At 36.0% G+C, this 23,086-nt stretch overlaps 12 protein-coding genes and 1 pseudogene across 13 annotated transcripts, besides 3 other annotated features; 4 read left to right on the top strand and 9 right to left on the bottom strand.

The window, feature by feature from the left end:
• Nucleotides 1-1,134: 1,134 nt before the first annotated feature.
• Nucleotides 1,135-1,385: a mobile genetic element.
• A 107-nt stretch (nt 1,386-1,492) lies between these two features.
• Nucleotides 1,493-23,086: part of a mobile genetic element that runs on past the window's edge.
• Nucleotides 2,518-3,220, bottom strand: TVAGG3_0964370 (uncharacterized protein; the record flags this gene model as incomplete). Its single annotated transcript, XM_051253527.1, has 1 exon — nt 2,518-3,220. A coding segment is annotated over one exon (703 nt), but the record flags the coding sequence as incomplete, so codon positions are not given.
• TVAGG3_0964360 (uncharacterized protein) lies at nt 3,241-3,690 on the bottom strand (the record flags this gene model as incomplete). The annotated part of the gene is made up of 1 exon (XM_001325419.1): nt 3,241-3,690. The coding sequence occupies one exon, from the start codon at nt 3,688-3,690 to the stop codon at nt 3,241-3,243; it is 450 nt and encodes a 149-aa protein (XP_001325454.1).
• TVAGG3_0964350 (uncharacterized protein) lies at nt 3,725-3,952 on the top strand (the record flags this gene model as incomplete). The annotated part of the gene is made up of 1 exon (XM_001325420.1): nt 3,725-3,952. The coding sequence occupies one exon, from the start codon at nt 3,725-3,727 to the stop codon at nt 3,950-3,952; it is 228 nt and encodes a 75-aa protein (XP_001325455.1).
• TVAGG3_0964340 (organellar and viral DNA polymerase type B) lies at nt 3,957-4,316 on the bottom strand (the record flags this gene model as incomplete). The annotated part of the gene is made up of 1 exon (XM_001325421.1): nt 3,957-4,316. One exon carries the CDS (start codon nt 4,314-4,316, stop codon nt 3,957-3,959), a length of 360 nt encoding a protein of 119 aa, XP_001325456.1.
• Nucleotides 6,089-7,031, bottom strand: TVAGG3_0964330 (organellar and viral DNA polymerase type B; the record flags this gene model as incomplete). Its single annotated transcript, XM_051253526.1, has 1 exon — nt 6,089-7,031. A coding segment is annotated over one exon (943 nt), but the record flags the coding sequence as incomplete, so codon positions are not given.
• On the top strand, nt 8,552-11,178 carry TVAGG3_0964320 (keratin-associated protein family; the record flags this gene model as incomplete). The annotated part of the gene is made up of 1 exon (XM_001314860.2): nt 8,552-11,178. A coding segment is annotated over one exon (2,627 nt), but the record flags the coding sequence as incomplete, so codon positions are not given.
• On the bottom strand, nt 12,526-12,924 carry TVAGG3_0964310 (uncharacterized protein; the record flags this gene model as incomplete). Its single annotated transcript, XM_051253525.1, has 1 exon — nt 12,526-12,924. A coding segment is annotated over one exon (399 nt), but the record flags the coding sequence as incomplete, so codon positions are not given.
• Nucleotides 13,432-13,830, top strand: TVAGG3_0964300 (uncharacterized protein; the record flags this gene model as incomplete). The annotated part of the gene is made up of 1 exon (XM_001330544.1): nt 13,432-13,830. The coding sequence occupies one exon, from the start codon at nt 13,432-13,434 to the stop codon at nt 13,828-13,830; it is 399 nt and encodes a 132-aa protein (XP_001330580.1).
• Nucleotides 14,687-15,529, bottom strand: TVAGG3_0964290 (phage tail repeat-like family; the record flags this gene model as incomplete). The annotated part of the gene is made up of 1 exon (XM_051253524.1): nt 14,687-15,529. One exon carries the CDS (start codon nt 15,527-15,529, stop codon nt 14,687-14,689), a length of 843 nt encoding a protein of 280 aa, XP_051079098.1.
• TVAGG3_0964280 (uncharacterized protein) lies at nt 15,559-15,771 on the bottom strand (the record flags this gene model as incomplete). The annotated part of the gene is made up of 1 exon (XM_051253523.1): nt 15,559-15,771. The coding sequence occupies one exon, from the start codon at nt 15,769-15,771 to the stop codon at nt 15,559-15,561; it is 213 nt and encodes a 70-aa protein (XP_051079097.1).
• TVAGG3_0964270 (uncharacterized protein) lies at nt 15,806-16,180 on the top strand (the record flags this gene model as incomplete). Its single annotated transcript, XM_001291563.2, has 1 exon — nt 15,806-16,180. One exon carries the CDS (start codon nt 15,806-15,808, stop codon nt 16,178-16,180), a length of 375 nt encoding a protein of 124 aa, XP_001291564.1.
• TVAGG3_0964260 lies at nt 16,377-16,869 on the bottom strand (annotated as a pseudogene). Its single transcript has one exon. A coding segment is annotated over exon 1 (493 nt).
• Nucleotides 18,536-19,072, bottom strand: TVAGG3_0964250 (microtubule-associated protein family; the record flags this gene model as incomplete). Its single annotated transcript, XM_051253522.1, has 1 exon — nt 18,536-19,072. A coding segment is annotated over one exon (537 nt), but the record flags the coding sequence as incomplete, so codon positions are not given.
• Nucleotides 20,739-23,086: part of a mobile genetic element that runs on past the window's edge.

Genomic DNA, 23,086 nt, shown 5'->3' with positions numbered 1-23,086 from the left:
CTGATTCAAAATTGCAGTGAAAACAGAAGTTCACACATCATATCTGAATGTGAGCTCATCTATACTTATACGATCTCAATACCTCCACTCTAAGCATAAGAGGTGAAGTTATATAAAAATTATCAGATGCGTTGAAGTCTCAAAAGTATTGCCTGAATGCTTGTTTCATATTTGTCCAAGTAGTTTCAATGAATAAATGTATTGTTTTGTATAATTTCGATTTATTTTTAGAAAATATTCAATATAACCTTTATTGTGTTATTTACATCTCATAAATTCTCTGTCTAAATCATATAAAAGCGCGTTTTACCCCTATGAATCAAGAAATTCATTCAATATTCATGGTATATTTATTAAATTTATACGATTTACTAATAATCAATATTATATCCTCATAAATAGCAATATATTTTGGTAATCTATGATAATCATATACAATATTTGAAATCAAATTTTCATTAGTTTAGGTTCCTTGTTAATAGTAAACCATTATATTTATTACTAATAATAAAATCTATGTGTCGTATTGAAATTCAATAAAATTACTTATTCGGTCCAAAAAAACAAATTAGATAAAATTTTTCTTTTTTTATGTAATTTTTGTTTTTCATTTTTCTCAAGATCCTAAGTTATGTTCTAACTTTTGACATCATATCCTATCATGCTAGGCTATATATTATAGCATATCCAAAAGGCAAGGAAATCTATCAGAGAAGCCTTTTTGACCTATCGTTGCCCTACCTCTGCTATACCGATAAATTTGTAATGGGAATTTTATGCACTACCCTCAAAAAATTTTTTTTCGAACATTTCTATATGATTTGAAGTATTCTAAGTAAAAGATGAATATTTTTAGATTAGCTTTTCATGAATTTTTCTATTGTTAATTTTTATGAAGCTCATTTATTATAATAGGAGTAATATATGTAAAATAGTTTTATCAAATAAAATAGTCGAATTGTGAATAACCTTCAAATATCCTTCAGATATTGTATTCAATTTTGTGAGACTAAGTTTGAATAAATGGAAATAATATATAGTGTTTCATTCTTTGTCACTGTGCAAAAACGTGCTTTATTGAAAAATGCATTCAAAAATTTCGATCAAATTGAAGTGAAGTGATCATTTATGAGCAAAAAATATATGGATACAATGTGTCTTATAGATGAATATATGCACAAAGTTTAAGAGGCCATTTTCTTTCAGAAACCGAGATTTGTGAATTTTTTCAAATTTTGTGCTTTTTTTGAATTTTCTCGATACCAGATAAGTTGTGTTGGCTAAATAATATATGGATACAATGTGTCTTATAGATGAATATATGCACAAAGTTTAAGAGGCCATTTTCTTTCAGAAACCGAGATTTGTGAATTTTTTCAAATTTTCTAGTACAGTATACATTGTGCGTCGCCTGTAGCCTACAGCTACAGGCACCGACACAATGAAAAAAGTGACAGAAAACTGACACCATACGGGCGCGCATATGTACGCATATATGTGTAAAAATAAACGTTCATATGTAAACTAACCTTTATTCACTAGCAGGGGCTGATAAATCATAATCGTCGAGAAGTACGATAGGTGGTCCCACCTGTTTAATCTGTATGGAGAGGCAAACGTGACGTAAGAAGCATAACACTGGTTTCTCAGTATATTTAATAGACTCTGCTGTTGGCTTAACTGTAAGCTTATATGTAATAGGTGAATTAGATAACTGACCCTGTTGGAATGTATAATCAGTTTCGCAAGGGAATCCACATAGGTAATGACCTAAGTCATTTGACTCGATTCCAAATTGAGGGACTGATGTGGTTGTGATAGACCTCATGACATCATAGTTGAAGCCAACAGTATCGTTATTATTGTTAGTGGCATTTGCCTGCATCTCATAGAAGATTGGATCATTAGATGCTTGAGCCTCAGCGGGTATGTTACCATATGCTCCACAGTTCAATTGAATTTGTTCAAACAATGGATTTTCATAGGTAGTGTTATAATTAGGTGTTTTCTTAAATAGTGTATAAATGGTGTTCACATATAATGGAGTAAATGCTGCCGTGAATGTACAAGGAGTTCCTTCACCTTTAGCCATTGAACCATCCATAGTAATGCAGTCAATTCTTTTGATTGGGAAGTTTAGAGTCTTTGCCGAATATCTTGTCACCAAATCACTATAGATGTTAGGGTCCAAAGAGAATGAGTTACAGTATGTAATCATTTCAAAGAAGTTTGCATTCTTCTTAGTGAACTTAATAAACTTGGTACCAAATGATATCGTACTCTTATCGGCATTCCAAGTTACAGTATCAATAACTTTGATACCTTCATAGATAGGAGTGAAGTGATTAGTGATTGGAATATAGCTTGTAACATTGGCTTGCATGTTCGGTAATGGTAGAATATCCTGATAACTTAATGGTGTCCAAACCATACCAGCAATACTGAACTTAACCTTAAGTTGTAAGTTACCAGCAAACGCTGGAAGGAATCTAATGTTATTAAGTATTAGGAATCTTCTTAGGTCAATCTTGATTGGTATGTGGAACTTTAATGTAGTTGCACCACTAATTGGTTTATTGAACTCAATAATCTGTCCAGAACGAACTGTATCACATCTATTGAAAACATCTTTATGTCTAGCCTTACTAAATACATCAACTTTCTTAATAGCTTCTGTTGTAGATGCAGTAGAAGTAATGTAACCTTCTTCTCTAGCATTATCTTGTGTATAAACACTTTTACCATTAGCGATTAATTGATATGATTCAACAGCATAGAATGAATCAATGTATCCCAACCAAATTGCTGGAAGATGTGCACATGATTTGCCACCAGCATATTTAGTATCAATTGCTTTAATTGCTGTAACATTTGATCCTGTAGGAGCTGTCTCAACAGCTCTTTCTTTATATACTTCACCATCATATTTAGGAACTTTTTCATCAGCTGGTTCAGTTTCTGTTGTAATTATGCACTCACCATCGACATAACCACTAATGAACGTATTATATAAGTCAATCATGTTCTCACCAGGTGGTGATATGTTAAATGTAATATAACCGTTATCAATAGTATTTGTCGGCATAGCTGGCACTTTTGTTGGGACATATCTATGGTTAGTATCTCCAATAGGAACTGCCCCATCAACTTGATCGAAATAATATCTTACTTGTCTGATGGAATCAGCAATACTGTATGTATTGAGGTTATCGTTCAACATCTTTCTCAGCTATAAAAAATTTACAATCTTCTTATTCTTGGGATTATTCGTCTTATTTGTGGCTGAGGTTTAGGAGGTTCTGGTTCAGGCTCTGGTTCATCATCGAAGTGTATTCTTTTCTCTTCCATTGATTGAACATATTCTTGATTCTCTTTAGTTTCCTTCTCACGTTCAATTGGGTCCATGTTTGGTTCATTAACTACACTGTTACGTTCTAATATCTTTGTCATCATCTCTAACAACATTTTATTAGTATATGCTTGTTCTTCTTCTTTCTTCTCATCAACTTTAGGAGCTTCTTGAACAACAGGAGCTGGGGCAGGAGCTGGTGAATTCAATGGTGCCTTTCTCTTTCTAACTTGAACTGAACCATTCTTCATATGACAAACATAATATAATGGATGTTGTATTCCTTTAGCTTCATTCAATATGATTGATTGCTTTTCACTTGGTGAAAGTTTTGACGTCATTTCTATCCTAATAAAATTTTTTACTCCTAACAAAATGACTGAGAATACTTTCGACAGAGAAGCACTCAAGAATGAACTTCGTGAAGAAATACTTAATGAACTCAAACCAAAAGAACAAACACAAGAAGAGAAACCAGCTAAACCAAAGCGTAAACTCACAGAGAAACAATTAGCTGCATTAGCAGCTGGACGCGCAAAGAATCCACGAATGATTGCAAAGAAATTGAGAGAAGAGGAAGAAGCTAAGAAAAATAATAAGTAAGTGTTTAGAACTTTAACTTACGTTCAAAAGATGACTTCGTTGAAATAGTGAAGTCCTTATTTTTGTTGAAGCATGGTTTCGAACCAATGCACAAGTCAAAGGTTATCTCATCACCTTCATAAAGAGATTTGTACAATTCCACGATGCTATATTTTTCCCCAACTTTCTCAGGGAAGAACAAACCTTTCTTCTCGTCATAATGTACTTGTATCGCATCTGGGAACATTTGGTTTGCAGTAAGTGCAATTACGTCCTGTGTGATTCCCTTCATTCGACAGTGGAAAGCAATTTCCTTGAGGTCATTGGTTAATTCGTCGAGGTAAGTCTTCTTTCCAACGAATATAGATCTTTGTGCCTTAGACATATGTCCTGCAGTAATCTCTGCAAAGTCTGAATGAAATTGACCCAGTGCTTTTCCAATGAGTTCTCTGTTATACCTTCTCTTGTATTCTTCTGCTAACTTATCTAAGTCCTTCTCATACAAGTGTAAACTATCTGTATCCTGATAGAACAACTTCAAGCCCAAATCTTCTGCTGTGAAGAATACTTCATTCATGATTCGTTTGGACATAGAAAGGATTGAAACACCTAATGGACAATAGTTAAAGTGACGAACGATAGGTTTAAATGACTTTACACATGAAAGTTCGGAATCGGGGATGAACTCTATTGTCTGTATGTCATTATAGTTCTTAATGATATAGTCAGTGAGCTTATTGTCCTTGATGAAACGAATCTTTTTGTCAATGGGCTTTAATATCGTCTTACCATAGATACTGTTCAAAAGAAGTTTGATGATCTCTTGTATCGGATTACCTTCCTTCTTATACTTAGCACGTAATTCGAAGAGCTTCTTAACTTCATTCCTTATTGTCATGTCCCTTTTTCCATCATAATAGTATCCATCAATGACTTTGCATGAGATCTCTTGGAACTTGATCAGATCTTGAAGCGTAATGTGGTCTACGAACATCTTGCAGCATGTATTGGAACTTCTGGCAACATGTAAGTCAGGGTTGATGTCAGGATTGACGACAATCAATGGGAATGCTGAGTTCTTACCGATCGACAAGATCTCGATCTGACAGTAAAATCCTGAGATGAACTTTTCCTTTGTTGGTTCAGCTTGGTCATCATCAAAGAGATGCTCCAACAAGTATTCACTGCTCTTCATCTCTTCTGTCATAACTTTTGGAATTCCTTCTAAACAGTAAAGTCTAGCAATTGCTGATGGATACAATGATACAGCATCGAAGTCAGTGATGAGTTCTCCTTCATTGTATTGCTTCTTGTTCTCAGCTAGCATGCATCTTCCTCCTTGAATACACTTGGAAATATATTCACGAGGTTTTCCTGCAAGATCAAAGAGATTACCGTTCTTCCAATATACTCTCTTCTCAAAGAGTTTGTTTGAGATAGAACTTATTGAAACATAATCATAAGCATCTATTTCAAACTCAGTCATGAGGTCATTGCGGAACTTAAGAAAGCCATCTCGTAAAATGCGTACATCTTGACCGCAATAGAATGACGAATAAACTTCCATGTCAAAGTGTTCATCATCAATCTTGCAATCTTCAATCTTCTCAATGTTCTCATTAAAAGCTTCAATATCTTTGACATGATTCATGGCATCATCGATGTTACCAACTTTAGTTGTATTAACTAACTCTTCCGTGTAGTAATTATATGGGAAAACTTCTTTTTCACCACTAGTGAGGTGAAACATTTCAGGGAATCTTTCCAACTTAGTTGAGATGATTGCATAAGAGTCTTTGAAGCAGAGAAGTTTTCCTTTGTACTTTCCTTGTATCTGCATCGTTTGTGAACCTTTGATGATTGGAGTTCCTGTAATCTCTTCTAACTGAGACATGAGAAAAGTGACATCGTACGATAAGTTGTGGAAATAAACTAAACTCTTATCTGGTAAAGCTTCGAGGAATTTTGACGCACAGTCACTTCCCCAAATTGATGTATAACCATCATCGTCATCTTCCATGAAACAAATGTTGTATGCTTTGTGAATGTTTCCATCAGTTGATGCTTCGAAGTCAGCAAAGAAAACATGTTCTCTTGGGAACTTCATGTCTTTCTTCGTCTCTGAACTCCAATCTTTCTTCATCCTTGCGCAATAACGCTCATTGTATGTGAGGTCAATCATTTCTTCAAGGTTCTCATTATACATCGTTGTGAAGTATGTGCAAAGTTCTCCTGTTCTAATTGGTTCGAAATAATTGTTAGCAAACAAGAGTTCAATGACTTTTGCAAGTGGTGTAACTAACTTTGAGTTAATTGCATACCTTGTTTCATATCTTCTGTTAACTAACATCTTCTTCTCTAAAGTCCAATCCTTGCACAACTTACAAACATCTTCATAGTTCTTGATGAACATTGAACTTATTGGAAGCTTTTCGTTCAACATGTAGTGGTCATACATTAATAAAAGTTCTACTGTCATCTTTGGTTCTTCATCTGGTTCATAAGTATATGAATGATTTGAATACTTCTCGTTGTATTTGATGACATGGAACCTTATTCCTGTTTCTTTGGCAATAACCTTAATCTTTGACATTGGAAAATCTTTGACACGAATGATTTCCCTCATATGATTAATTGTTGCTTCGTCAACACCAGCTTGAATACAAGCGTAGATGAAACATGAATCTTTCATCATCTTCTTTGCTGTCTCTGCATTAAGTTCGTTGAAGATCTGATACCTCTCTAAGTTAATAGGTAATTTGCATGTCCATGTCCAAAGCTGACCATTACGTGACCTGTTTCTCTTCTTTGAATGGTTTTGTTTGATGATCTTGAGTGCGATCTTTTCTTGACCTGCTGCTCTCATCGTATCTAACATAACTTGTTCTTCAGCTGTGAGTTTATATGGTGTGTACGTTCCTTTTCTCAAAGCAGAAGCATCAACATCTGAATAAGCTGTATAGTCAAAGATCTCGATCTTCCTTAACGAAGGAATACTACAAAGGAAGAAGTCATAGTTTGATTCAAGGACTTTAGATGCTAATTCTTGTACTTCTGCTATTGGAGCTTCATTAAGTAACTGATGAACTAATGATCCCATTGTATTGATGTTCAAATGACGCAAAATGTTTCTCTTCTCATCAAAGTCGTAATAGAATGTCCACTTCTGTTTGAAAAGGTCTATCTGTCCAATGAACTTTGCCATAACTCTTGGAAACATCTTGTTGAAGTAATCTTTTCCTCTTGGACTGTATTGGTCAATGTTAAACATAATGAATCTTTCTCCTGCTTTAGTTATTGGGTCTAACCATTTCTCATCAGGAAGTTTTTGACCATTAATGTTCTTAACAACGTAAAAGGCATTCTGTATTTCTTTGTATGCTAATTCGCTCTCATCAATCTTTGGTGGAGGGTCTGAGTATATTGGTTGCATCTCCATTAACGCTCTATTATGAGATCTCTGATCGTGATCTAAAGCAACTGGGGAATTTGAAGCTGGAACATTCATGATACCATTGTAGTCATCATAGAAGCTCTTAGCATTCTTGAAAATATCTGCTACACTTCCTGTACCTCCTTGATTCTTAATTGCCAGAGCTAATTTATTGGTAATGTCTTTAGCTTTCTTAGGCATTTTGATCCCAAACATATCAAGCATACCTTTCTTATCTTCTGGTGAAAGGTTATTAACTAATCCTTTTATAGCATTGAGCATGTTGGTCTTTTATAACCGATAAAAAAATATACGTTATTTTTTTTTAATCGTCATCGTAATCATAATCGTACGAAGATTCTGTATCATCATCACTGACATCATTGGTTTCTCTAACTTCTGGCTTATCTGGTTTAATCTCTATCACCATAAACATTGGTGACAATAATCGAACAGGCTGATCTTGGAAGTCAACTAAGGTAAACGTAACATTAGTTAGTTCCCATGGAAATGCATCTATCCATGGTGAGGATTCCTTACATATAAGTGGTTTACCAGATATCCAGAACTCATTGATGTTATAACATGTAGATCTGTACATGATCTTTCTTCGATCATCAACTTGGTCAATATTATTGAACCCAGAGATGACAGACATTGATGAACGAAGGTATAACTGATACCCGAAGTTGAGCATAGGTGGTTTTGGCATTTGTAGATAATAATTATGTACAATAGGTAGTTCTATTCCATATGCACCTAAAATAAGATTTGCTCTATGTGAAGCATCTTTTAAATAGACTTTATGTCCTTTGTCCTGTGACGTAAATATAAGTTGATTCGTAGCACTCAGTGAAACTGTTACATTATGTTGACCTTTTTTCTTGTTATAATAATCAAACTGTTTTGTTACAATCTCTTGTAGTTTTGATACAATAGTATCCATATCAAATGAAAGAGCTGACTTAAATGTACACACCTTTTCTTCTCCATCTTCGTCTAACTGTAAGACAAAATAATCTGTTTCGTCACAAACAATAAAGTTCGCCATAGTACTGACACTTTTTACTCTCATCTTTATCTTACTTGGATGCCCCATGTTAGGATCTGCTTGAAACTGTATTGTCCCGTAGTTATTAGGATCAGTCGATTGTAGATAATACATCATTTTTATATGTAGTAAAAGAATGAGTGTTGTTCCATATGCATATGAATGTTATAAGTCTAGCGTACTTCAATATAAAGAATATACTCTCAGAATTACTGATAATGCTTTAGTCATACATAAAGAAGGTGCTGATGAAGACATTACCATCGGTCCTGGTATATTACCTATCGAGCAACCAGATGGTACAATTGTTGAAACAGACTTAAATCAATACCTTCAAGCGTTACAGAATCGTGTGACAAAAGTAGAGAATAATTACTTAGATGCTCCATTCTTCACAACTGATAGAGATTATATGTTTTCATGTATGGCGAGTAATGGTTTGCAAGAAACTCGTGAGGTAAATATTAATGAAGCATTAGAGACTATAATATATCATGTTAAACGGTTATTATCGATTGACCATGGAGTTCATTTTGACCCAAGGTCTACACTGTTCAATATACCAATGATTGAAAACAGTCAATTAACATTTAAAGAAGATACATTGTATAATGCTTTAAACGCAGCATTTGCTTATATATTAGGTCATGAACAAGTACAAAATAGTGGTATTGCAATATACTTAGATAAAGTTATGTTAAAGAAACCATTGACATTCACAGAAGATGGTCCAAAAGCAACTGGTATTGTTGGTGATGGAACATTATTGACGAAAGAATACTTAGCAAGTCATGTCGGAGAATTTTTCTCCACTAATGATAGCATCAGTACAACACCAGAAGTTATTTTATTGAAGAAACCAATCACATTTGATGTTAAAGGAAAGACAAAAGCAACTGGTATAGCTGGCGATGGAGTTCTTCTGACTAAGGAATACTTGAAGAAAAATATCAATGACTTCGTTGAAATTGTCAAAGATAAAGAATCTGGTCTTAAGTTCAACCCTTTATCATTCATCTTTGCCATAGCAAACGCTGGTGCTACTGCAGCCTCATGGATATCACTCCAGAGTCAAATAAATGCTCTTTGGGCTTTTGTTGAAAGTCAAGAAGGTATAGATACTGTTCTTGACACTCTGGGTAATCTTGGTCCAAATCATAAAGGAGGTTTTGTGGATGGAATAAAAAATTTAGTTGAAAAGACTAAAACAAGTTTCCAGAAGATAACTCATATAGAAAGATTCAGAAATGAAGGTTATATGGAACTTGAGAGTTTTGATGTGACTGGACCTTTGGAACCAATTCTAATGGCACGTGATGCTAATGATAAAGAAGAGAAAGATCCTGGACCAAAAACAATCATTTCTACGTTAAGTACTTTGTACCCTGATTTTGTGACCTTAGTGAAAGTTGCTAATACATCAAGAAAGAACAATAATATTACTATGTCTGGTACTGATGACCTTACTGATTATCTTTATCTCATTCTTGCTGAATTAGCGAAGAAAGTTGAGGAGAACAAAAATAATGGAGGAAGAACTGCACTTAAGATTGCAGACAAAGCTGACAAAAGTTATGTTGACGAAGAGATACGTAAAGTTGCATCTAAAGAATATACTTTATCACAGTCTGTCATACTTAAGACAATCAAAGGTCCAGAGAAAGATATGTACCCAGGTGATGGTACAACAGTTAAAGTTAATGAAAGAGTTTCATTCCCATCTGGTATTGATGCAAAAGAAGTATATATTAATGGTGAAAACATCAATACAACATTGATTCCTTTGAAAAATAATGAGTTCACTGAACCTTTGACAGTTAAATCAATTCGTTCAAGAGAAGACAAACCTGTTATAATCAATAAAATAGGAGCTGATAATGACCAACCAGTTCAAATCAAGAAAATAAGAGCTGATGACATTATCTTGAACTATACTTTAGGCTCAAGTGCTCCACAAGAAGATCCTCATATGAGTTTAACAGAGACCTTGCAAAATTTGAATGGTACTGCATATAATATGTCTATGAGTTATAACAACTTTAAAGCACATGAGTTACCAGTTCTGTTAGACAACAAAGCAGACAAAACTTATGTTAATGAACAGATCTCAAAGATCTCTAATGCATCTGTAAACAATGGAATACCTGAAAGCATTACAGTTAGCTTTGGTAATAATGATATGGGTAAAGTTGCAATATTTATAAATTATAACATTGGTCCATCAGAAAAAGGTCCAAGTTACTATACATTGAGTCATGGTAAATCTATTGAACTTGTGTTCCACAAAAAAGATGGAACAAACTTAACTATTCATCCTGGAGATACGTTTGAGTTTTATTTGAACGATGTCACCACAGTAGATTATACTTATAGACCTTCTAACATGTTTGACATGATGTATCCAATTGGTTCTATATTTACATCAATGAGCTCAACAAGCCCGCAAACCCTTTATGGAGGTGTTTGGCAACCGATTGTTGATCAGTTTCTTTACTGTTCTAACTCATCAATGGACTTTGGTGGTTCAAAGACTATCAGAGTTGAAAACCTTCCACCACACTCCCATAGGTTCAGTGCAACAACATCTACTAATGGAGAGCATTCACATTCAATGACAAAAAGAGGTTATACAAATCTTGCAGCAGGTTCTGATAGACAAGGTATGAATAGATATGATATCACAGATGACCCTAGAGATGTTAGTACAGGTATTTTCTGCGGATCTGCAGGAAACCATACTCACACAGTAGCTGGAATCACAGATGCAACAGGAAAAGGTCAAGACTTCTTACCACCATTTATGACTGTATTCGCTTGGTTCAGAGCTGCTTAACTCAAGATCACGATCACAAACTGTTTCTCAGTATGAATGAGTAGCTCTATTTTTACATCATTACTGAAGTATTTCTTTTCTTCATCAATGACAGAAAGAATGTTTTCATCATCTTTTAAAGATCTTACCAAAGTTAGATCTTCATCAGAAAATCTCAAAGAAAGACTCATTTATGCACTAATAAAAATATAGCTAATTATTTTTTTATCTGAACTTTTTATCGGGTATATAAAGATGTCTGAACATCATATAAAGTTCTTTAAGATCCAACAGTTTGTAGATGAAGTGAAGAAGCAAAATAAAACAGCAAAGAGACTACTTATATGCTTACCACAAACATTATGTCAAGGAAAGTATGGTTATAGTGCAAGTCCGATCATGATCTTTGTCGATAAGCAGAAATACACAAATGAAGGTTTAGCTAATTTACTCAAGTTTGAAAAGATAGCTATAAACATTCCTGACCATTTCTCAGCGAGAATAAACCTTGACAAGACTAAAAGTTATTGTTTAATGTAGATCTCACGAAATCACAAAGAGTAAAGACAAGAGAATATAACCCAGTTGAACTTAAGACAATGGGTAAGAACTTACTCAAAGCTGCTATCAAACCTGTCGAAGAGATCGACATTGAGGATGAAGCAGAAGAAATAGATGTAGATCCTGAAGTGTTATAAACGATAAAGTTTATTTTTGGAGGAAGATGGTGTCAGACCATTTGATCTGGCATGCTTGTTCTAGGTAATTGCAGAAACCTGGAAAGATTGTTATTGGTCTGAGTTTCATACCTGGTCTCTCATCTCTCCATTGAAGCAAGTAAATTTACATGAAGAGTTCGTCTGGATTCTCAGGCTTTGGTACACACTGATCGAAGATCTGTATGACCTCTTCATGACCGTACTCCCTCTGGTCAGACATGAGTGTTCTGAAGAACTTTTGCATCTTCGGACCAGGTTTAGCATCTATGCAACGAGTGGGTCTCATTGACATTTTTGTCACTTTTATTTGGTCGAATGGAAGGATTCGAGTTCATGCCACTTGACAGCAAAGAAGGTGCAGAAGAGGTTGTTGTTGCTGCATTCTATGCGAGCTCACACGTTGACGCATTCCGAACTTACCAGGATGACCTCGAAAAAGAAGGTCGAAAGCTTGGAAAGATCCAAATGTTGCTTGAGTTCTTCCGTGGAAACCTTGCACAGAAGTATGAGAAGAAAGAATAAACAACTAATTATTACTGAGCTTAGCTCATAAATGTAAGTTTTTACTCTGATCAGATCTTAGATCTCGTCGGGACAAGCGGAAAGGATAAAGTCCATGAGCTGGACTTTTGTCTTAGTGAGCGGTACTGCGGTCATGAGTAGTTCGCGCTTGTTTGAGCCACTTGGAACGCGACCCTTCCAATTCCTCATAGATCTCAAGGCAGAGATCGTGAAGAACTCAAGGACAAAGAGTCTTTGAGACTTGGTAAGGAATCCCTCATCATCTCTTTCATCCTGGAGGGTCTTTGTGGATGCAGTGGACTTGATCTCGTCTTCCTCGATCGGATCATTCTCATAATCTTCATCACCCTTCTTCCTAAACGTCATCTGCTCTCTCTTGTAGTCGTTCCTGAGAGCATTGAGTCCAGCTTCAAGATCTTGTGAGTTCTTTGCAGGTTTATTGAAAGTTTTCTTTTCCTGCATTTGCTGTATAAGCTGGGTTTGCTGTTGCATCATCTGCATCATCATTGCCATCATATCTAGTGTTGGTGATGCTGGAGCTGGTGTTGTACCATCTTGGGACATTCGGTCGTCGGTTATGTCTTTACAAAAGACTGCTTTACAAAAGACAGCTTTACAAAAGACAGCTTTACAAAAGACAGCTTTACAAAAGACAGCTTTACAAAAGACTGCTTTACAAAAGACAGCTTTACAAAAGACAGCTTTACAAAAGACGTCTTGACAAAAGACAGCTTTACAAAAGACTGCTTTACAAAAGCATTTTCTCACAAAATTGAATACTTTTGCTTTACAAAAGACGTCTTGACAAAAGATTGCTTTACAAAAGTCTGCTTTACAAAAGACGTCTTGACAAAAGATTGCTTTACAAAAGTCTGCTTTACAAAAGATTGCTTTACAAAAGATTGCTTTACAAAAGTCTGCTTTACAAAAGACAGCTTTACAAAAGATTGCTTTACAAAAGCCATGACTGATCTTCATCCAATTTGTTTAATCGAACTTAATGAAGTAATTTCTGCATATCTCCTGCATGTATTTGGAAACGAGAGGATAAGACAACTCACCAAGGTTTCCAGACGCCAGATCCAAAGACTTGAATCAACTGCAGGAGTAATCCTAAGCTTTGAAGAAGGATTAACCAATAAGAAAGATGTCATTGACTCCAAGCGTGAAAGCCTTGCTGCTTTCTTACGCAAACACCCATGGGTCGATGTTGATCTCCAAACTCCTTACCAAGGACTCGTTGAAACCTTCACGACCTACAGACAGCTCCTTGACAGACCTGAGCAGAACCTTCTGGTCGAACGTGATGGCACATTAAGCCCTACAGACGAGTCAATCCAGAGAGAAGAAGCTCAAGAGTAAAAATCTGACATTTATACTTTACATGACATTTTTTTCATGAGTGTTCACGTTAAGATCAATGATGAAAACATGACTTCATGGGAAGATATCATTGATGACATAGAGAATGACCTTGATGAAAACATGATGGGAGCTCAAACGTCAGTTAAGGTCAAACTTGGTGAAGTTCAAGAAAAGATCTCCGAGATCAATGCAAAAATATCTGCTCTTACAGAGGTTGACGTTTATTACAGAAGCTTGGAGAGAACTTTAAGCAAACTTGAACGTCAGAACCAAAGTCTCATAGTTGTGCTCCAGAAACTCAGTCTCATGCGTAAAGCATATAATGACTACCTACATGTAAGAGACTTACCTTCTTATTCTACTCCAGATCTCGACTTTTCCGATATAAGTCCAATCCTTATTGATACAACACTTACGATAGCAGGGATGCTTCCTACATATCCAGAATATGATAACTTACCTCAGCTCTTCGAGTATCTCAAGAAAAAGTTCATGATCTTATTATGCGAGACCATGAAAAGACGTCAAAATACCAGAACAGAACGAGAACAGAGCTTACTAATAGACTTATTATATAATACTAAAGAAATAAAGGAGTTTTTATTCTAACTTTGGTATTTTTGGGAAGAACTGATCTGGATCATATTTGTCAACCACAGGTTTTGGTATCAAAAGTCTCTCTGGTTCTTGGACGGCTGGTACTGGAAATGGTTCCTTTGGTTTCCTAGCTTTTGGGAGATCTAAAAATTTTCTTGGTCTCTTTCTTTTGTGTAAGTGTTGTCCATTTTTATCGACAACGAATGTGAGCTTTCCGTCGTCAAAGATGAATGTCGTCGCTTCTTCAGTTCCCTCATCAACTATTATCTTCTTGATCTTTCTCTTCTCCATTAACAGAAAAAGTGACATATATTACTTCATTATTTTTCTGAGTGTTAGGATTAATTAAACCTCTATCTATAACATGCTTTCTCATAGGAAATTTCTCTCCATATCTTTTTGTCAATATCTCTATAAGTTCTTCTGTATAAGATTTATCACTACTGAAGTAAATAGATGGATAATTAAGGACATCAAAGGTTTCTACAGTATCTTTAAGAGTCCATTCATCTCCATACTGTATAGAATAAGTATGGAAGTATGGAGGATCACATATAAAGAAAACATTGGGAAGATCTTTATACTCATTGAAGAGTATTCTCCAATCTTTATGAACAATAGTTAAACCTTCAAGATAGTCATCTATGTTTTCACCAAATAAGTTAGTATATCTGAGGTATAACACTTTCTTCATTAATGTGTCAAGATCATAGTATTTGTATGCTCCAGAATAGAGAAGACGTGAACATAATGTATCCCAGTCTATGTATGGAGCTTTACTTATAACTTCTCTGACGATCTCTTTCTGATCAGTAGGAATTTTCTCATCTGGCTTAACATTTATTCTCTCCTTAAGTTCCTTAAGTATTTCATTCGTGTCATGAATGTGTTTCAGTCTATCAACGTAGTTATCATAGTCGTTAGCTATGATCGTTGCTTTTGGGAACATAATATGCAACAGATGAGAGATATAGAGAGAACCACCAAATAGGTCAACGAAGACATAATCCCCTTTGATGTCTTTGAGTATGTCGATAAGATCTTTCCTGATCTTCGACTTATTACCTATGAAAGGTAAAGGAGGTTTGGTAAAAATCATTTATATGGTAATAAAAATAAGTGTTTAGATTAATTGGGTTTGAGTAGGTCTGCTGCATCTGTATTGCGTCCTCTGTATCTCTCTCCTGGGAGATCGCGGTTGATCATTCCGTGGACTTCGCAGAAAAAAAGGAGCATGACCAAGAGAACAATGAACAAGTTTATACAAAAGAATACAACAACAGCGTTCGTTAAGAAGTTCATTGAACTCTTCACATAAGCTATGTCTTCTTCGTAGCCCATTAACTTAAAAAGTGTCATGACCACTTCATTTTTGATGAAGTCAACAGCTTATGTCCACTTCCTCCCACAAGCACTTGAGGGACAAGAGAAGGTCATCATTGAATACCTTCAAGCCACTGAGAAGCTCCAAAAGCTTCAAGATCTCCGCGAAGAGTTCAAGTCCCGCTTGAAACAGGAGAACTTACTACAGGAATACATGCTCATTTTGTACCCATTACTAGATGGCTCCCATTTACCATCAGAGTACACTGCAGCTCTTGATGCACTCAAAGATCTTCGCGATCACCGTCCGATCGGTAAAGAAGCCTTCGAGCTCACCATTGAGCAAGCCATCCTCGCCAAGTACAATGCAAAGAAGCGGATGCTCGAAGCTCTTGATAAGATCAAGGAGTACGTCGAAACGTTCTAAAATAATTACTTGAGTAAACAATAAGTTTTATTGAGTAAGTCTTGAAACATTTGTGCTTTTGTTCTTGTTTGAACAACCATATTTAACATTAGATAAAAAATTTTTTGGTTAAACAATAACATACTTAAGACATAAATTATACCTACTTATTAACTCAGTATATTGAGCATTATATGCATACTTAAACTCTTGAGCAATATTGTTCTCATCAATGATTCTGATCTGAGCTATTTTTGAGAAAGGTGGTGGAATACCACAGCATGTATGTCTGGGTCCAGTAGGTCTATTTCACACTTGAACCCAGTCATTCTGTGAACAACTTCTTCCAAGTCTGGCTTAGGTAGTAAGATCTGATCTTTGCTCACTAAGTTAGAAAAGAGCTCTTTGTCTTGGTCTAGAAGTATCTTCTGGTATATACTAAGTAAATACTCTTCTACACCAATCCTCGATGAAGTCTCCACAGATCTCGATGAGGTCAGGTTGGAAGTTAATGGACTTAAAGGAGGAGGATACATTGGTGCTTCTGAGTTCGTAGTTGTTTCCTCTTTTTTTATCTCTGTTGGAGCATCACTTACTGTACCAGATGGATAGTTCTTTATCACAATGTTATTAGTTGTTCTTGAATCAACATTGCTTGTTGGTTCAATTGGAAGATTAGCTGCACCATAAAGAATTGACTTCGATCTCATTTGTTATGAGTAAAAATTGTTTTATTCTCATATAAATGACGAACATTAACCCAGAGAACAACACAGAATATACTGCAACAGGAGTTGTTTACAATGATCTAGATCAGATCGTCCAACTCAAAGCCCCAAGAGGAAGGAATTTAATAAGACAACCTCCACCAAAGATATATGTTGATGATGGTAGTAATGGGTTCAACTTAGTGTATCATTACTCATATCCTCAATATGCAAAAATTGGGTCTACCCCAAACGTGACAAACCATTATATGAACCTTTATGATGAAGCAAGGTTTCATGCACCAACGAAGAAAGAACCTGATGCATCAAGATTACATGAATTCGCAGACCATGATGGTTATAGCGATTACTCAATGCCTGTAAGACTTTAACGTTAATAAAAAAATGACTGTTGGTAAACAAGAAAAAACTTTAATACAAGAGGATTTTGATGCTACCAATATATTCAACTGATATGGGAGCTTATCAATTCGATACATTTGAGAATCCTGGTGGAACACCACCATATTTTCTTTTGTTCATCAATGTAAACAGTAGAAAAGGTTATGCGTTCCCAATGAGTGAAAAGAACTCAAACAATGTTCTAAGTGCAATGCAGAAGTTCATTTCACAAGCTACAGGTGAAATGAAGCCTACAATACTTACTAGTGATGAAGACCCAGCTTATACGACACAAAATGTTCGAGATCTGTTGGTCAGTCATAACATTGAGCACATGACGACACAGAAATACAATCATAACATACTAGGTATTATTAATAGGTTCTGTAGAACTATTAGAACTATGTTACATATGAAGTTAAACCTCAAAGAAGGTGATAAAACACCACCTTTCACTGCAGATACAATGAGACAAATTATTAATGACTACAACACTGAATATCATTCAAGCACACAACAAAAGCCTGATGATTTCACAGAAAAGGATAATGAGGAATATATAAAGAAGCAAAGATTGAAAGAAGAGTATGTCAGAAAAAATAACCTTTATAACTTAAGACCTGGTCAAAAAGTTCAAGTCATAGTTGAACCAAGAACATGGGGTAAAGGTAACCAACAAAGAAGACATCTTGATCCTTCTTATTATACAGTTGATTCAGTTGATACAAGTGCATACTTGTTAAGAGCAAAAGATGGAAGTGTTGCAAGATATCCACGTTATCAGATATGGACAAAAATAGAGCATGGATTAAAGCAAGGAGAAACTTTAGATCAAGGAAGACACGGTGCTGTTAAAAGTATTGATGGTCATGAACTTGTCGGTAATGATGTAAAGTATGATGTTACGTTTGAGAACGAAAATACAGGAAAAGTGACAGGTAGAGGTATGCGTGAAGGTAATCCAAACAGGTTGTCACAAATGGAAGTACAGTATTGGAGGAAAAATATTAATGAAGGTCATGTTAAAGATATGCCTAGTTTTCTTGAGAAGTATCGTGGGTTTCGAGTTTAGCTTGTAAGTCCTTTATTTTTGTTTCATACAATGAGATCTTCCTTCTGATCTGTTCATCATTGAGAGGTTGCTTGACTTTACGGAACTGTACACGTCCGTCTTTCATTGTATGTACATAATATCCATCAGGAACCTTACCATCTTTTATATATTCAGTTAACCACTTTTGTTTAGTTGATGCTTTAATGACTTGACTCATTTCTTACTGGATAAATTTTTATGTTTTTTATCTTTTGACGATTTTTTCTTATCCTTATCTTTCTTCTTGTCCTTGTCCTTCTTTGATTTATCCTTCTTCTTGTCCTTGTCCTTCTTGGACTTCTCTGCTGCAGGTGGTGTTGGATTCTGTTTGACTTTAGCACTTGGGTCAGGACCTTGTCTTTGAGACTTAGATATAGATTGTTTAGGAGCTGCTGCTTGTTTAGTTGCTTCAGCTTGTTGTTTAGCTAATTCAGCAGCTTGTTTATCATTCTCTTCTATTTCCTTTGCACCAGTTGCGACTTCATTCTTGAACTTTTGGAGATTCTCAGCAGCATCCATTACCTTATTCGCTCCTTTAAACAATCCATAAAATTTCTGCCATGGTGATACTGAAGGTATATTTCCACCAATTGCTGGAGGAACTGATGCTTCAGGAGTTGGAGATGGTGTTTTGTCTGAATTGAGATGCTTTTCTGCTTCAAGAACTTGTGTAGTATTTTTCTCCAGGTATGCTTTTGCAACCTCCTTAACTTCTGGACGTTCATTATTTACATCCTGTCTTGGTGTTGATGTTTCAGTAGCGTTTTCCTGAGTTACATTAACAACAGGTTGCTCAACTGCTGAAACATTAGCTGCTTCAGTAATGTTATGAGTAGTTGAAACATTTCCTGATATACCTTCTCCTGTTGGAACTCTTGGAGCAATTGTTGTGATGTTCGCCATTGCAGGAGTTGGAGTAGGAGTGTCATCAATCTTTCTGTCAGCTTTCGTCGTTTGCGTTGTAGTATTTGTTGTTTCATTACCATATTTTGATCTTAGTCTGGTAAGCTCTAACTTCATATGTTCTTCAGGATATGCATACTTATTATATTCACCCTTAATATTCTTTTTCCATTCATCGTATTTATCTTCTGCTGATTTCTTAATTGATGCTAGTCCGTTTACAGCCAATTCATCAGTACCGTTATCAGTAGTCTGGTTATATAAAAGATTAGCAGCTGATCTAATTGTGTAATCCGTAAGATTACCAAAACGCTCTATTGTACCTAATGTTGTGTTCTTCAGTTCCTTTCCAATTCCTTGTGCAGCATCTTTGACTAAATCAGCACCCCATGCACCAAATTGTCTCACAGGAGCCGCTATTGATGGTGAAGGAGATGGAGATGGCGATGGAGTTGGTGATGGTGAAGGAGATGGAGATGGTGAAGGAGATGGAGTTGGCGATGGTGTTGCTGCTTTCGCCTTTCTATCAGCTTCTTCCTTAGCCTTTCTATCTGCTTCTTCTTTCGCCTTTCTATCTGCTTCTTCCTTAGCCTTACGAGCTTTTTCTTTCTTCTTAAGTTCCTCTAGTTCTTTACGTTCAGCTTCTTCTTTCGCCTTTCGTTCAGCTTCTTCCTTAGCCTTACGAGCTTTTTCTTTCTTCTTAAGCTCCTCTAGTTCTTTACGTTCAGCTTCTTCTTTCGCCTTTCGTTCAGCTTCTTCCTTAGCCTTACGAGCTTTTTCTTTCTTCTTAAGCTCCTCTAGTTCTTTACGTTCAGCTTCTTCTTTCGCCTTTCGTTCAGCTTCTTCCTTAGCCTTACGAGCTTTTTCTTCATAATATTTTGTATACTTATCATCAGCCCAATTACCAAGTGATTTGGCACCTGTTAGTATTCCATTTGCGGTTGATGTTGCTGTTCTTCCGAGCCATCCCCCTACCGCTGAAGCACCATTGCCAATAGCACTACCAGCATTTAAAATTCCACGACCAATCCATATCCCTGGTTTTGCCTTTGTATTAAGAGTAAGAAATTCTTCCTTCCTATCTTCAGGTGTAGGATTTGTAACAGTTCTTACAGTATCAACAACAGTGTCAACACTGGTTCCAATAGCACTACCAACAGCTGTTGCACCAGTTAGAATACCATGGGTAACTAAATCAGTAGCTCTTGAGACAACATTATCACTCGAGGCTTTCTCTGCTGGATAGTTTGATCCTTTGTAAGTTCCTGGACCACCTCTATTTGAAGCTTCTCCTTCAACTATTTTCTTCTCTTCTTGTGCTTGTTCTCTGGCAACACTCAATGCACGTTCTTGTCTTTGAATGTTGTCTTTCTTTAACATGTAACCACCAAGTGTCTGTGGTGGTGTGTTTTTATCTAGTGCAGCATCAATTGCAGCCTTTTCTTTTCGCTTTTCTTCGTCTAACCAATTTTGAATAGATTCTGCATCAGTTGGTTCAGCTGGAGTTGGAGACGGTGTTGGAGCTTTAGTTGGTGTTGGAGACGGTGTCGGAGCTTTAGTCGGAGTTGGAGATGGAGTAGGTGCTTTTGTAGGTGTCGGTGATGGAGTTGGAGATGGAGTTGGAGGTACTGTTGGTTCTGGAGTTGGTTCAACAGTCGGTGAAGGTGTTGGCGCCTTTGTGATTCTTGGAGTTGGCTCTGGTGTTCTAATAGGGGAAGCAGTTGGTGTATTAGCTCTTTTAAGAACCTGTGATCTTTCCGCTTGATTTGAATCAGATACTGGGTTAGTTGTACTAGGATGTGATACAGGAGTTATTTTTGGTGTAGGTGTTGGTTTATTTAATGTTATACCATGACTACTCGACATTGGTGGAGGACCTGCGTGAGCAGTTGGTGTCAGAGTTGGCGTTGGAGCTACTGTAGGAGTTGGCGTTGGAGCTACTGTTGGTTCAGGAGTGGGAGTTGGTGTTGGAGCTACTGTAGGAGTAGGTGTAGGAGTTGGTGTTGGAGTCGACATTTGTTTTAACCTCTCATTATACCAATTCTCCAAATAATAAGCCTCACCCATTAAGTTACTCTGTCTTTGTTTTATAGAAAATTCACCTAACAGTAATTCATCATGAATCATTTTCTGCAGCTTTGTCGTGTTTTCTACTTCCTTTATTAGAACGCTCGATGTATTCGCCAATCCTCTATATTCCTTAATCATCTTATCTAGTTTGTTCATATTTGGTACTTCCTTTTTCTTCTCAGCGTTAATCTCATTAGATCGTTTCTCCAATTCTTCAACTACTTTGTAAAGCTTATTTATCTTGACATGTGATTCCTTTACTTCTCCAGTCCTTGGATCCTTAGGTTCCTTGTATTTAGCTAATTTCGTCTCTATATATCTTCGTTTAGCGTCATATCCAGGATCACTGGTTCGTAAAGGATGCGAAGGTGGACGAAAATAAGGTATGTAGAAATCTGGATCATCATTAATAGAAGAACGTGCTTTAAAGTTACGAACCGCGTCTGTAAAAGGGTCTCTACCACGTGCTGTATATGTTGATGTAATCAAAAAGCCTTCTCTTCTCATTGGGAAATTAATACGACCTTTTTGAACATATTCTTTCTCAAAGTATTGCCTAGCATTGTAATCAAAAGCAAGATCATTATATATATCGCGCAAAAAATCAAATGTATGCTGCTTGAACTTTTGATCGCTAATTATGGTACGAATTATCGGACGTTCATTCTCCCATTTCTTAACTCGTTCATCAATGAGTTTCCTCTCTTGTTCACTCATTTAAACCTCATAAAAATATATTATCTGCGTATAGTGCCACTAATAGCATTAATCCATGGCATGTCTGATAGTACACGTACTGACTGAACTAATGGCTTATGATTGTTCCAAATAGCTCCTCCAATGTATGCGTTATACTTATTGTTGTCAATAGTTTGTTGAGGTTGAACTATAGGTGTTTCAACAGGCTTGTCTCTACTGAAGTCACCACCAAGAGCTTTATTGAATGCTTTAAGATTCTTCGTTAATGCATTATCTTCACCTAATGTAGTTTTTGCAATTCTTTCACCAAGACTACCGATAACACCACCGACTTGACCAACTTGAGGGAAAAGTTTGTTAGCAATGTTAAATCCAGCACCTATTACAAGACCAGGATTTTTTTTCACCATACCCCATCCAGCTTTAACATAATCGCCAAAACCCATTTATTTCTTCTTAAAATAATGTCATCTTTTGTTGCTTAACTTCTTTAAAGTCCGTCTTTCCTGCAACTATATGAACTTCCATATATGAACGAGGTGTTGGTAGCTCTTTGTATTTGTTCCATAACTCTTCCCAATCTTCTGTTGCTCCTGACTGTTCAATCATTGACTGAAAGTCTCTCATAGAATAACCTTGAAAGATAACGAAGTCAGTGCATAGTCTCTTAATGTTTAAACATATATGTCTCCATGTTTGACACATGATGACAACAGTATAGTTATAATGTCTGACCTTAGTGATGAAGTTCGCTAATGGTGAACGTGGGTCATTCAATAAGTCATGACCACCATAATCGTCTAACACTAATAGAGAATTACTGGGATACTTTGTGAAAGGATATTTGTTCAACTTCTTTACAACATATATTGCAATCTTCTTATACTCAAACTTTCCATCAGGTTTCCTTAGTTGATGCTTTGTTAAGATGTGTTCCATCTCCTCTGAAATTTTTTCGAACTTACTTTGAACGAACTCAACAATAGCGTAATACTTTGCTTTCATCTTAACGTTCTTCATTAAATAAGGCATAAGTTCTTTATCATCCTTTTT

Source organism: Trichomonas vaginalis, chromosome I (genome assembly GCF_026262505.1).
Source record: "Trichomonas vaginalis G3 chromosome I, whole genome shotgun sequence".
Lineage (NCBI taxonomy): Eukaryota > Parabasalia > Trichomonadida > Trichomonadidae > Trichomonas > Trichomonas vaginalis.
The sequence above is the reverse complement of the archived record's forward strand: the minus strand, read 5'-3'. Positions and strand labels throughout refer to the sequence as shown.